Source organism: Oncorhynchus keta, chromosome 4 (genome assembly GCF_023373465.1).
Source record: "Oncorhynchus keta strain PuntledgeMale-10-30-2019 chromosome 4, Oket_V2, whole genome shotgun sequence".
In the NCBI taxonomy this organism is placed as follows: Eukaryota; Metazoa; Chordata; class Actinopteri; order Salmoniformes; family Salmonidae; genus Oncorhynchus; species Oncorhynchus keta.
Genome location: NC_068424.1, coordinates 39988651 through 40004328, shown reverse-complemented (window position 1 = coordinate 40004328; position 15678 = coordinate 39988651). Strand labels below are relative to the sequence as shown.

Below are 15678 nucleotides of genomic sequence, written 5' to 3'. Positions count from 1 at the left end.
CAACCCGGTCGCATTCCGCTTCGCTCCACAGGTAGTATCACATTTTCATTTCATTTCATTACAGCACAACGGTTTGATTTGTTTGATCGTAGCTAGCTACATAGCTAGCTACATAGCCGTCTGTGTATCAAAGATAATTGTGTAGTCTAGAGCGATTTTCTAGGTTAGCTAGCCAGCTATTGTCGTTCTTTTAACGCAACGTAACGTAATCAACACTGCTAGCTAGCCAGCTAGCCCCGAATAGCAGCACTGTAGAAACTATTACACTCAACGGAACGACTTGATTAGTGTAGTGTCAACAACGCAGCCACTGCCAGCTAGTCTACAAAGTCAACAACGCAGCCACTGCCAGCTAGCCTACTTCAGCAGTACTGTATCATTTTAATCATTTTAGTCAATAAGATTCTTGCTACGTAAGCTTAACTTTCTGAACATTCGAGACGTGTAGTCCACTTGTCATTCCAATCTCCTTGCATTAGCGTAGCCTCTTCTGTAGCCTGTCAACTATGTGTCTGTCTATCCCTGTTATCTCCTCTCTACACAGACCATACAAACGCTCCACACCGCGTGGTCGCGGCCACCCTAATCTGGTGGTCCCAGCGCGCACGACCCACGTGGAGTTCCAGGTCTCCGGTAGCCTCTGGAACTGCCGATCTGCGGCCAACAAGGCAGAGTTCATCTCAGCCTATGCCTCCCTCCAGTCCCTCGACTTCTTGGCACTGACGGAAACATGGATCACCACAGATAACACTGCTACTCCTACTGCTCTCGCTTCGTCCGCCCACGTGTTCTCGCACACCCGAGAGCTTCTGGTCAGCGGGGTGGTGGCACCGGGATCCTCATCTCTCCCAAGTGGTCATTCTCTCTTTCTCCCCTTACCCATCTGTCTATCGCCTCTTTTGAATTTCATGCTGTCACAGTTACCAGCCCTTTCAAGCTTAACATCCTTATCATTTATCGCCCTCCAGGTCCCCTCGGAGAGTTCATCAATGAGCTTGATGTCTTGATAAGCTCCTTTCCTGAGGACGGCTCACCTCTCACAGTTCTGGGCGACTTTAACCTCCCCACGTCTACCTTTGACTCATTCCTCTCTGCCTCCTTCTTTCCACTCCTTTCCTCTTTTGACCTCACCCTCTCACCTTCCCCCTACTCACAAGGCAGGCAATACGCTCGACCTCATCTTTACTAGATGCTGTTCTTCCACTAACCTCATTGCAACTCCCCTCCAAGTCTCCGACCACTACCTTGTATCCTTTTCCCTCTCGCTCTCATCCAACACTTCCCACACTGCCCCTACTCGGATGGTATCGCGCCGTCCCAACCTTCGCTCTCTCTCCCCCGCTACTCTCTCCTCTTCCATCCTATCATCTCTTCCCTCTGCTCAAACCTTCTCCAACCTATCTCCTGATTCTGCCTCCTCAACCCTCCTCTCCTCCCTTTCTGCATCCTTTGACTCTCTATGTCCCCTATCTTCCAGGCCGGCTCGGTCCTCCCCTCCCGCTCCGTGGCTCGACGACTCATTGCGAGCTCACAGAACAGGGCTCCGGGCAGCCGAGCGGAAATGGAGGAAAACTCGCCTCCCTGCGGACCTGGCATCCTTTCGCTCCCTCCTCTCTACATTTTCCTCCTCTGTCTCTGCTGCTAAAGCCACTTTCTACCACTCTAAATTCCAAGCATCTGCCTCTAACCCTAGGAAGCTCTTTGCCACCTTCTCCTCCCTCCTGAATCCTCCTCCCCCCCCCCTCCTCCCTCTCTGCAGATGACTTCGTCAACCATTTTGAAAAGAAGGTCGACGACATCCGATCCTCGTTTGCTAAGTCAAACGACACCGCTGGTTCTGCTCACACTGCCCTACCCGGTGCTCTGACCTCTTTCTCCCCTCTCTCTCCAGATGAAATCTCGCGTCTTGTGACGGCCGGCCGCCCAACAACCTGCCCGCTCAACCCTATCCCCTCCTCTCTTCTCCAGACCATTTCCGGAGACCTTCTCCCTTACCTCACCTCGCTCATCAACTCATCCCTGACCGCTGGCTACGTCCCTTCCGTCTTCAAGAGAGCGAGAGTTGCACCCCTTCTGAAAAAACCTACACTCGATCCCTCCGATGTCAACAACTACAGACCAGTATCCCTTCTTTCTTTTCTCTCCAAAACTCTTGAACGTGCCGTCCTCGGCCAGCTCTCCCGCTATCTCTCTCAGAATGACCTTCTTGATCCAAATCAGTCAGGTTTCAAGACTAGTCATTCAACTGAGACTGCTCTTCTCTGTATCACGGAGGCGCTCCGCACCGCTAAAGCTAACTCTCTCTCCTCTGCTCTCATCCTTCTAGACCTATCGGCTGCCTTCGATACTGTGAACCATCAGATCCTCCTCTCCACCCTCTCCGAGTTGGGCATCTCCGGCGCGGCCCACGCTTGGATTGCGTCCTACCTGACAGGTCGCTCCTACCAGGTGGCGTGGCGAGAATCTGTCTCCTCACCACGCGCTCTCACCACTGGTGTCCCCCAGGGCTCTGTTCTAGGCCCTCTCCTATTCTCGCTATACACCAAGTCACTTGGCTCTGTCATAACCTCACATGGTCTCTCCTATCATTGCTATGCAGACGACACACAATTAATCGTCTCCTTTCCTCCTTCTGATGACCAAGTGGGGAATCGCATCTCTGCATGTCTGGCAGACATATCAGTGTGGATGACGGATCACCACCTCAAGCTGAACCTCGGCAAGACGGAGCTGCTCTTCCTCCCGGGGAAGGACTGCCCGTTCCATGATCTCGCCATCACGGTTGACAACTCCATTGTGTCCTCCTCCCAGAGCGCTAAGAACCTTGGCGTGATCCTGGACAACACCCTGTCGTTCTCAACTAACATCAAGGCGGTGGCCCGTTCCTGTAGGTTCATGCTCTACAACATCCGCAGAGTACGACCCTGCCTAACACAGGAAGCGGCGCAGGTCCTAATCCAGGCACTTGTCATCTCCCGTCTGGATTACTGCAACTCGCTGTTGGCTGGGCTCCCTGCCTGTGCCATTAAACCCTACAACTCATCCAGAACGCCGCAGCCCGTCTGGTGTTCAACCTTCCCAAGTTCTCTCACGTCACCCCGCTCCTCCGCTCTCTCCACTGGCTTCCAGTTGAAGCTCGCATCCGCTACAAGACCATGGTGCTTGCCTACGGAGCTGTGAGGGGAACGGCACCTCAGTACCTCCAGGCTCTGATCAGGCCCTACACCCAAACAAGGGCACTGCGTTCATCCACCTCTGGCCTGCTCGCCTCCCTACCACTGAGGAAGTACAGTTCCCGCTCAGCCCAGTCAGAACTGTTCGCTGCTCTGGCTCCCCAATGGTGGAACACACTCCCTCACGACGCCAGGACAGCGGAGTCAATCACCACCTTCCGGAGACACCTGAAACCCCACCTCTTTAAGGAATACCTAGGATAGGATAAAGTAATCCTTCTCACCCCCCCCCCCCCCCCTTAAAAGATTTAGATGCACTATTGTAAAGTGGCTGTTCCACTGGATGTCATAAGGTGAATGCACCAATTTGTAAGTCGCTCTGGATAAGAGCGTCTGCTAAATGACTTAAATGTAATGTAATGTACATAAATATATATTTTATATTTGAGATTCTTCAAAGTAGCCACCCTTTGCCTTGATGACAGCTTTGCACACTCTCGCATTCTCTTAAACAGCTTAACCTGGAATGCTTTCCCAACAGTTTTGAAGGAGTTCCCACATACGCTGAGCACTTGTTGGCTGCTTTTACTTCACTCTGCAGTCCAACTCATCCAAAACCATCTCAATTGGGTTGAGGTCAGTGATTGTGAAGGCCAGGTTATCTGATGCAGCCCTCCATCACACCTCTTCTTGGTCAAATAGCCCTTACACCGCCTGGAGGTGTGTTGGGTCATTGTCATGTTGAAAAACAAATGATAGTCCCACTAACCAGATGGGATGGCGTTTCGCTGTAGACTGCTGTGGTAGCCATGCTGGTTAAGTATGCATTGAATTCTAAATAAATCACTGACAGTGTCACCAGCAAAGCACCCCCACACCATCACACCTCCTCCATGCTTCACAGTGGGAACCACACATGCAAAGATCATCCATTCACCTACTCTGCGTCTCACAAAGACAAGGCGGTTGGAACCAAAAATCGCAAATTTGTACTCATCAGACAAAAGGACAGATTTCCATCGGATTAATGTCCATTGCTCGTGTTTCTTGGCCCAAGCAAGTCTCTTCTTATTATTGGTTTCCTTTAGTAGTTGTTTCTTTGCAGCAATTCGACCATGAAAGCCTGATTCACGCAGTCTCCTCTGAACAGTTGATGTTGATGTGTCTGTTACTTGAACACTGCAACGCATTTATTTGGGCTGGTAACTCTGCTGCAAAGGATGAGTTCATTAGAGGAAACTCTGGGTCTTGCTTTGCTGTGGCGGTCCTCATGAGAGCCAGTTTCCTCATAGCGATTGATGGTTGTTGCGACTACACTTGAAGAAACTTTAAAAGTTCTTGAAATTTTCCGGATTGACTGACCTTCATGTCTTAAAGTGGACTGCCGTTTCTCTTTGCTTATTTGAGCTGTTCTTGCTATACTATTGACTTGGTCTTTTACCAAATAGGGCTATCTTCTGGACCAACCCTACCTTGTCACAACACAACTGATTGGCTTAAACGGATGAAGAAGGGAAGAAATTCCACCTGTTAATTCAAATTAATTCCAGTTGACTAACTCATGAAGCTGGTTGAGATAATGCCAAGAGTGTGAAAAGTTGTCATCAAGGCAAAGAGTGGCTACTTTGAAGAATCTCAAATATATTTTGATTTGTTGGACACTTTTTTTGGCTACTACAGGGCAGGGATTCCCAACACAGGCCATGCATCAGCTCAGCACTGTCCTATCCTGCAGATGTCTTCTCTCATCACGCAGTGAGCTCTTTACCTGGCCACTGACCCACTCATCCAGTCTCTCCCTCTCTCCTTCCCGCCGTCACTCTGTCCCTCTCTCCAGCTCCCTGTCTCACTCCACCTTTCTCTCTGTCCCTCTCTCTCTCTCTCTCTCTCTCTCTGTCTGTCTGTCCCCCTCCCTCTCTCCATCTTCCTCCTCCTTGGCAGCGAGACTCATTTCTCAGCTATCCCCTTACCGGTGAAGAGGCTGTGGAATGACCCCCAGTCAACACGCTCTGAATGCCTCTGAGTTATGGGCTGATGTCACTCTGCCTTGAGGCCAACACACAGATGGAGATGGCCTTCCTTCTTTCCTTCCCTTAAACAAACTCAACCTTTTTATGGTCAGGATGAGACCGGGGCGGGCAGAATTTTCCAGATGACATGAAATTAGATAGTTTTCATACGTTGGGACGACAGAGATTGGAACGACGGCGGTTAGATAGATTGTGTACAGTCTTGCCATAACCGCCGGTAACGAGGGGAGCTGGTTTGCATTTGAACCTTTGATCTCCTCTGCCTGTAATCTGTTTATGATTGCGTTTTAGAATGAATGTTAATGAGTGTCTGTCCAGAAATGTATACGCACAGAGATGAATAACTAACACACTGTGTTATGAGTTGTTCTGATGTTGACGGTTTTATTATTTGATTATTTATTTGTAATACTAAAACTTGAAGCAGCTAGTTGTGAGGCCATTCAAAACACTATGTCAAGTGTGGTCTCTTGTCGAACATTATCGCGACAACCTTCATGGCTGAAATTAAACTGAGTTTAAACTGGATTCAACTGTTTTTGAACTCCTCTGTCTGTTGAGACTTTAAATAGTTATATACATTTGAATTGAGATTGGAAATAGTTCTATAAGTTGAGGGAAGGCCAGGTTCATGGACACTTAGTAGTATTCCATTTTAAAACGGTTAAATCTTTCAGCAGTTCAGAGAAAGTGAGCGTGTGTCTGATGAGACAACAGTAACCTGTGGAGGGAGAGAGACAGAGAAGGCCTCAAGGTGAGCTATAAGTGCACCCACGTTTTTGGCAGCTAGGCTAGCGCTCCTAACTACTATACAGTCAGACAGGGGAGTGATTACATATCAAACGTATGGAGAGACGTGGCGTGCTATAATAATGTATGGAGCGATGTGGCGTGCTATAATAATGTATGGAGAGACGTGGCGTGCTATAATAACGTATGGAGAGACGTGGCGTGCTATAATAATGTATGGAGAGACGTGGCGTGCTATAATAACGTATGGAGAGACGTGGCGTGCTATAATAATGTATGGAGAGACGTGGCGTGCTATAATAACGTATGGAGAGACGTGGCGTGCAATAATAATGTATGGAGAGACGTGGCGTGCTATAATAATGTATGGAGAGACGTGGCGTGCTATAATAATGTATGGAGAGACGTGGCGTGCTATAATAACGTATGGAGAGACGTGGCGTGCTATAATAATGTATGGAGAGACGTGGCGTGCTATAATAACGTATGGAGAGACGTGGCGTGCTATAATAATGTATGGAGAGACGTGGCGTGCTATAATAACGTATGGAGAGACGTGGCGTGCTATAATAATGTATGGAGAGACGTGGCGTGCTATAATAACGTATGGAGAGACGTGGCGTGCTATAATAATGTATGGAGCGACGTGGCGTGCTATAATAATGTATGGAGAGACGTGGCGTGCTATAATAATGTATGGCGAGACGAGCTATAGGGGATTTGCATGTGAGAGACATGCTACAGTAAAATCGCTGAGGGAGCTGTCAGGCTGTCAAGCCTCTGTCAGACTGGAGAAGAATTTGGGTCGTGGAGAAAGAAGAGGGAATGAGATGATGGATAGAGGAGAGGACGGGTATAGGAGATTAGGAGAGGGTAGAGGAGAGTAGGAGAGGGTAGAGGAGAGTAGGAGAGGGTAGAGGAGAGGATGCGTAGAGGAGAAATAGGAGAGGGAACGAGATGGATAGAGGATAAAGAGAAGAACAGCAGAGGGACATGATTCAAGGTTTGGGTAATGATGGAGGGACGAAAGATGAGTGAGGGAGGAAGGGGAGACAAAGAGAGGGAGGGAGAGGTATCAAAACCAGCCTAGACTAGCCACTGTGAAATTCAGGAAAAAATACTTTAACCAAACTATGTTTATGGATGCTATTCAAAAAAAAAGCAACTGGGCTAAAGCTTTTTACTACCAAATGTTTTAAGGCATAAATCTAAATTATTCCAGCATAGGGTACATCTTAGAAGGAGAATGAGACTATTTATAAGGCCTACATGGACACGGTTAAGTGAAGCTAGATAGGCCGTTTCAGTCCAAGATCAATATTGTTCCAGCCGATGTAGACAGCTCCTGCTCCTGGGCTGGTAACACTAAGATCCCCGGACCCCCGGCACGCACAAACAAACACACGTATGTACACACACATTCACGTGCACACAAAGGTGCATGCACGCATGTCTGCACACACACACACGCACACCCACACACACACATCTCCCCCTGTAACAGCAGGTATCTTTGGTATCTTTCAAATAGCTAATGCTTTATGACTGGCCAGAGCCAAACAGGGCTGACTGAACTAGAGCCTGGTCTAAACCAGAGGAACTCGCCCTCCCCTCCTCCTGACCTGGCTACCATAGGGTCACATACTCTCTCTCTTCTCTTTCTCTCTGACACTCTCTCCTTATGCCTCTGAATCTCTCTCTCTCGCCTTTTGATCTTTCTCTCTCTTTAACTCTCCCTTTCTCTCTGGTTCCACCTTTCATTCCCCACAATGTTTCCAGTCTCTCTTGTTCGGTTTCTCTTGAACCTTTCCCCTCCGTTTCCAGATTCTCTACTACCCTTTCTCTTACCCCTTCTCTCTGTCCCCCTCTCTTCACTCCCTCTTCTGTGTTATGTCATTCTCTACGTTGCCTCAGAGAGGGTTGGTAGCTAAACATAAGTAGACATGGCTCCTATACAGTGCAAACAATATGTCCAGTAACTCCTATAGAGTACAGTGAGTACCGTAGAGTATGTGAGTGTGAAGTAGTAGAGAACAGCTCCCAGCTCATACATCAAAATCTGATAATGTCCCAAATGGCACCCTATTCTCTTTGCACTACGTTTGACAATGGCCCATAGGGAACATAGGGCCTAGAGTGCCATTGGGGACACACCCTGAGACTGGGACTTCTTACTCAACACAGGTACATTATATTCATCATACTGTACGGCCAACCAGTATTTAGGATACACACCCAGGCATTACATTAACCTACTGCTCAAAGAGAGTGTGTCCCTTAAATGGCACCCTATTACCTTTATAGTGAACCCATAGGACTTGGGTCAAAAGAAGTGCACGATATAGGGACTAGGGTGCCATTTGGGACACATCCACAAGTATTACATACTACTACTGCTGCGTGTGCGTAGCGCTTTGGTGGTCATAACTTTTTGTCAGCCGGTGATTGTCAAGCAAATAACTGCCGGTCTCACAGTAATTGACCGTTAACATAAACACATTTAGCATCTCCTGGCTTCCATGTGTAGCCTACAAGCCACTGTCGCAGACGTTTGGAACATCTATATTTTAGTCTAATAAATCAATTTTAATAAAGCCTACACCATCAAAATACATTTCACCATTTTCAAAAATGGCCGCAAATGTGATTATGCATGTAATGCTTTATTATAAAAGTGCATTTTTATGGTGAAAATGTTCTTCCCCAAAATTGAAACTCCGGTTGTAAAGTTGATCATTTTAAGAAGTTATTTGGCCACTTTAGTTGCGATACAAACCATCAACACAGAGAGAGGGAGGGTGCGAGGGAGCAAGCCAGACACAACATTTCCCTAGACCAGCACCAGCATTGCAGCCTTGTAGCGTTTCAGAGTGTAGGGCTTACACCTGATCGTTAATCCATCAAATCACATAGGCCTTTGGGCTAGGCTATATGAGTTATGTGATTATGATTTGAAAAAGTCACACAAAAAAAAAAGACAAGCGCTGTTTCTTTCCTTACTGCAAACAAGCTGGGCATCATTTACAAGTGTCAATATACTGTATCATTCACAAGTGATAGGCTAATACTGTCACCCATCAGACTATTCTTAATTGAATCTTGTCTTTACATATTGTCACGTTCTGACCTTTATTTCCTTTGTTTTGTATTCATTATTTAGTATGGTCAGGGCGTGAGTTGGGGTGGGCAGTCTATGTTTGATTTTCTATGATTTGGAGATTTCTATGTTTCGGCCTAGTATGGTTCTCAATCAGAGGCAGGTGTCATTAGTTGTCTCTGATTGAGAATCATTCTTAGGTAGCCTGGGTTGCACTGTTTGTTTGTGGGTGATTGTCTATGTTGATTGCTTGTTTCAGCACAGTTCTCATTAGCTTCACGGTTGTTATTTCGTTTATTGTTTTTGTTCAGTGTTTTCTTTATTAAAATTCATGATGAACACATACCACACCGCATTTTGGTCCTCCGATCCTTCTCGCCTCTCCTCTTCAGATGAAGAGGAGGACGACCGTGACACATATAGTAAATAATATATGTATGAAATTAGTTTTCATTTAGAATGGACTATTATCATGCACCTCACTCAGAACAGGGGCAGGGGGAAAAAATACATGTCATCTATGCATTTAAATAGTGAATGGAGGACGCTTTTCCCATCGTTCATTTTCATGCCAGCCAGGTAGACTATACTCCTGTTGTAAAAGGTAAGCAATGTATTAGGAAAGTTGAGGAACAAATATAGTTGGCCGAGCCTATAGAAAGCTGATGGGAACCTCCTCTTTTTAACAGAGGCCATTACTCTGTTTTCTCACATAATTGCATAGTCTATAGAAATGTTGCGCAACATGAGCTCATGGGCTCTCGTGAAGTGTTTGATTAGATTTTCAATTACATTTGCATGGATGTCAGAGTGATTAGAGGGACAATAGAGTGCTGAGTACCAGGCAGTTATCACGTTTGGTAGGCTACTAATGACCATCAGCAGCAATCTTGGAGAAGCCTAGTTATATACACTAGTTATATTAGACTATTTCATACATGTACTCTGTATGTGCTACCAGACCAGATCCAATCCAGCAGCATCTGTATTCTGCTCATATGTTTAGGAACCAGATGAGTAATATTATATGTTACGGTAAAGAACCTGTTTGCTCCTTGGCTTTTCTACTGGATATGTGTCAGACGTGGAGATTGACAGAACACACAGAGAGATCGAAAGAGAGAGAGAGAGAGATGGAGGGAGGGATCAAGGCCGCATGACGAAGAGGTGGAGAGAGGGAACAGAAAAAAGGAATAAACACCTCCTCGCCTGAGAAGCAGTGTGTACACACAGTACTAGACACACACTTTGACACGCACACATACACACACACACATACACACACGGACACACACACTGACATGCCTGAGAGGTACTGTGTACACACACTCTGACAAGCTAGCTCTGGGGCTGCATGGGGAAATAAACACCTCGGGACAGACAAAGTTGGTTTCTGTCTAAAGTGTTAATTACCTTGTAATTACCTGTTAATCACTTCACTGTTAATATTGTAAAGTGTCATAATAACAGTGTTATTACAGCACCAGGTAAGTGTGTGTGGTTATTAGTGAGTTAACATGTGAAATAGTGAAGTGTTGAGGCCTCTGTCTATTCCAGCCGCTTGTTTTCCTAGCTAATTTCTGTCAGTCTGTGTGTGTTGTCGTGAGACTGCCTGGCCTGCGGTTTCAGGGAGTCTTTGTGTGTGTGTGCGTGTGTGTGTGTGGTGCAGTCTTAAGGCAGAAGGACCACATGTTCCCACACAGTAAAACACGTTAATGTGTAAACCAGAGCTGTGCTCAGCTAGCGGGTGGTTCATTTACAGCTCTGAGAATGAGCCCCTATCACATCCTCACATACAGTCTCCTTCCTATCGGATCAGTAATTCTTCATTAAACCTGGCAGAGCAGCACTTGTAGTGGATAGGGAGAGGTTTTCCAGAGGGCAGCCCCAAATATACAACATATCAACACAGAGAGAGGGAGGGTGCGAGGGAGCAAGCCAGGCACAACATTTCCCTAGACGAGCACCAGCATTGCAGCCTTGCAACACCTGATCGTTAATCCATCATAAACATATGAGCCTAGTGGACCAGTCTCCTGACAGCTATCCCCATGTACTCCCTGTCAGGTATGCTGAAGGCCCTCACTAAGGCACCTGTTCTGTTCCACTGAGGGAGTGACTGGCTAGTGGCAGGAGATATGTGCATAGATGATCTCTGAGTGTGCTTGTGTGTGTGGTTGTGATATATTCTTACATGATCTTCTGTTGGAGATCTTCTGGGCCTGAAAAACATGGGCGGCGGGCTGACGCAGTGCAACTCTTCTAGAAGAGGAGAGGAAAGAGGAGAGTGACAGAGAGGAGAGGGAGAAGAAGCACAATAAAACCATTAGCTTTCACAGCCGCACTGGGATTAATAAACACTTTCTGCTATGATACCCAGAAACATTCTTAAATATCCATTCAGTTCATTCTTTTGGACGAAAAAGAGAGAGAGAAAGAAAGGGAAGAAGAAGCAGAAGAGAGAGAGAGAGGGGGAGAAAAAGAGAGGAGGGAGAGAGAAAGAGGGAGAAAGAGAGAGAGGTGGGATAAGAAAGTACAAAAAACACAATGCCTGCTATTGAAAAAGCTGCTCGTCGGTCCGCCAAGAAACTGCCCCAGCCCTCCAGCCCTGTGCTGCACATCAGCAGCCATCTAAGCACGCCACTGTGCGATTTTCCATCCGCTCCCCTTCCAAAGTGGATCAGTACCAGTGCTATCATTTTCTGTCATTACTCATTTCGGGCCAGACGTGCGCGGAAATCCAAAGTATTTTGGCAGTGTGAGGCCAGGCGAAAGAAAGGGAAGAAAAAGTCAAACGGAGAGAGGAATGGAAGGGGGGAAAGGAAAGAGAGAGAGGGAAAAAGTCATTCCTTTCATTGTGACGGCAGTGAAACACTAGGGCTGGGCTGGGGTTGTAATGAGGGTGGCAGACGGACAGGCATATAGACCGGCCCCACCCTGGCCTCTGGCAGAGAAAAGGGGATAGGGGCCAGGGGGAAGGTGGAGAGGAGAGGAAGACAGGGTGTTGGGGGGGCTTGTAGTGGGGGTGCCAGGCAGACAGGGGTTATGGGGGAGGGGTGAGGAGGACAGGGGGTTATGCGGGAGAGGTGGAGTTGAAGTACATAGTTTAGAGAGTGTAGAGGAGCTGTCTGACCCGTAGCTCACATCTCCTGGAACAGTTAGAAGGGGACAAAGCGGGGGGGAGAGGGTGACAGGAGGGAGAGTGGGACGGGGGTAGGTAGTTAGGATCTGTCTAGGTAGCTCACTCACCTCTCCTGGAACTCTTTGGAGGGTATGAGGCCAGTGCGGGGGTTGGCATGGCTGTCTTGTTTGGCCTGCCACCAGGTTGCATCATCCTGGCTCATGATCTGAAGGATATCTCCCCTCTTGAAGGTCAGACCCGCCTCCTTACACGGGATGACTTTGTCCTCCGCTGGTTCGTAGTCAAACAGTGTCTTCACAAACATCTGGAGAGAGATGAGAGGAAGGGAGAGGGAGGGGGGGTTGAGAGAGGGAGAGAGGAAGGGAGAAGGGAAGCGAGAGGGGGGTGGAGAAAGAGCGAGAGAGAGGGGAAGGTGGAGAGAGGACAAGAGAGAGAGACAGGTGGTGGAGAGACAAAGAAAGACAGAAAAAATATGACAGCAGTTACCTTTCCACACTCCGGCGTCTCCTCTCCCCCCTCGTCGACATGGCGACATCAAGGTAGGCGCTTCGGAACCAGAACAGACGCCCTTCACTGTCGCTTAACGTGATTGGCCAGGAAAGGTCTGTGCAATCAGGAGTCTATTACCTGCAACCATTGGCCCGGGCCTCTCTTGGTTATTCCATCAACATGGACGGGGTCCCAAATGGCATCCTATTCCCTACATAGTCCACTTCTTTGACCAGGGCAGATAGGCCTCTGGTCAAAAATAGTGCACTATTATAGGGAAATGGGGGGAGGAACACCCCTAAAGACTAAAGCCTTTCAGCCGTCTCCGAGCGTGGCGAGACATTAACATTGACTGAGTCAGAGCCTCCAAATCTGACTCCTGCTTCGTTCCACTTGGGCTGATTCACAGGTCAAATTAACTTCAGTAATCTTTCCCTACTGAACGGGGGGGATTCCGAGATGGGCTAATTTATCTGGGGAGTCAGGGGAGGCAGGGACACATTTTGTCATCAACACAACAGAGCTAAGACCTGAGAGAGGGACATCTTTAACTTTATAGTGAAAACAACTCACTACATCCTCACTCAAAGACGCTACAGGAGTGTCACAGTAAATTACAAGTCCTTAGCCACTGGTGAGCATGTGCATAGAGCGAGAGAAAGTGAGAGAGAGAGAGAGAGAGAGAGAGAGAGAGAGAGAGAGAGAGAGAGAGAGAGAGAGAGAGAGAGAGAGAGAGAGAGAGAGAGAGAGAGAGAGAGAGAAGGTGATAAGGAGGACAAAGTCTCTGCTTGTCTCTGCATGTGCCAGGGTGGAGTGCTTTGTTGCCATGAAATTATGTTTCAGACGGGGACCTTTTGTTTGGGTCTGGCTAAACAGCCTTAGAGCATAATAAACCAATTACATCCTTGCTGAAAGCTCCCGGTTGTCTCTCCCTCTCCTCTTGTCTATCTTTTTTTTTATTTGTATTTTTTTTTAAATTTTTTTTACAGTTTTACACATGTGTACCCAATTAGCCCGCACTTCAATATATTTATAGTAGCCCAGGAACAATAGTAAACTAGCTCTTCGCAGAGGGGAGGCTGAAGTTTTGGCACCGATACACAGGTTTAGATTGATGTCTGAAATGGACATATTAAAACCATTAAAGTATGACAGAGAGTACAACCCCCCTCCAACCCACCCCCACATACATGCATATATGCACACATGGACCCTGTATTCTGACAAATGATATTCCAGCTTGTGTTTTGACCTGAGCCCCCTACTCTCCCTAGCCCCCTTCTGTTATTGATAAATGTCTTTGAAAGACAATACATCACTACTATGAGTTGGAGAATAGAGGATACAGCCAGACGGTGGATTTTCAGTTAAAACACCCACCTAACATTACGAGCAACTACATTTACAGTACACGTACACCTACAGCCACAACAGAAACCCAGACACAGGCAACCATATCACATTCTACGGATCAGTTCAACACAAGTTTTTCTGAATCAATTAGTTGACGGTTGCTTAATTGAAATGTGTCCAGCAATGTAAAATATGACTTACATTTGTTGTTTTAGAATTTTGATTCCTTAATTTTCAGAGGTACATGCAACTTACCACAGGTGAGATAAATTACACATAAATGAGAATCACTTGTCTAGAACCCAATGAATTCGATTTTTTAAATAATTTAGTACAGGGCAATCTTTTTTTGTTATTGGTCCTGTGCAATTGTAAATCAAACGAGTACACGTGTGAACACCAAAAGTTTTTTTCCCCAACTTATTTTAGAATAAATAGAGAATCTTGCAACTGAAGCGCACATTTGAAGCTCTGGCCGATGATTTGTTTACCTCTGGATAACATGAAAACAGCCTAACCAGCTCTGCTGGCAACAATTTCATTACGCTTTTTTGCCAACGTTTACTGACACCGGCCATATTCAAAGGGTGTTGTACACTTTAGCTTAAGACATGTAGCTAGCAAGATAGCTAGGTAAACAATGAACCCAGCTAGGTAAACCACATGTAAGATCACACACGTCACGTAACATTTGCTAACGAGCCAGCCAGCTAGTTAAAAAACAATGACAATAGTGCCCAATCATGTTGTTACTACTTTGCATGAATCTGCTGGGAGCTAACCAACCAGGTTCAATGTTTGCTCGCTAACATTAGGCTCTAACTAGCAAAGCAAATGGCTCTGGGATACAAATAATAACGTCATACATGTAATGTTAGCTAGGGAGCCAGCCAGCTAACGTTCCCTAGCTAGCTAACAGTACACTATAGCTTGAAATGAAACCACTTTCTGTCAAAATTAGAAACGTGTAATATCTGAAAATGAAGCGAGCTAGACTATCGCACCCATATACATCATCATGCATGATGGCTGCGTCTCCCTGTCACAGATGCCATGCCACGGTTGCCCTTAGTTTGAAGATGTAATCCTTAGACAGGTGTTTTCTCCATCTCTTAAAATATCATACTCTAATTCCACTGATTTCAAAACTCGATCCTCCAGAAAGTGGAGAGCAACACTTATGCAGCGCCACTACACGATACATTTAAAAACGTGTTTGACAGGATTACCAACACAGACTGATAAGCTCAAATTGACAGAAGCCCTCTCTCTATATGGCAGACCAATCCCAACTCCTCACTCGACATGTCCAGACCACTCATTATCTAAGCCAAGCATGGCTAGTGGGAAGGTTGCTAGCGTTTTCTGCGGCTTAACCAACAAGGCTTATCATTTAAAAAATGTACTGGTATTTACAGAAAGCATACACGTTTGTTATTAAGGCATATGAAAGAACGCATTTCTGCCAAAAATCACATTTTGATAAAAATATATTTTTAAATGTTCAAATGGCTCTCCTGTGAAGTCGTGACTTGCAAAAGACACCTAGTTTCCTGAAACGGGTCACATACAGTGGGGAGAACTGCCCGATTTTGCAGGTTTTCTTACTTACAAAGCATGTAGAGGTCTGTATTTTTTTAATCA

General features: G+C 46.5%; 1 protein-coding gene across 8 annotated transcripts in view; it reads right to left on the bottom strand.

Annotated features, from left to right (window-relative positions):
• Positions 1-15678, bottom strand: part of LOC118383018 (MAGUK p55 subfamily member 7-like) — a 268329-nt gene that overhangs the window by 75534 nt on the left and 177117 nt on the right. For all 8 annotated transcript variants that reach the window (XR_008112793.1, XM_052506919.1, XM_052506917.1 and 5 more), the window contains 2 exons: positions 12300-12496; positions 11245-11312 (listed from right to left, as the gene is read on the bottom strand). Coding sequence is in view for 7 of the 8 variants with exons in the window: in XM_052506919.1 (XP_052362879.1) it covers positions 11245-11312; positions 12300-12496 (265 nt within the window). In the remaining variant the exon portion in view is untranslated. The remainder of the gene's footprint in view (positions 1-11244; positions 11313-12299; positions 12497-15678) is intronic.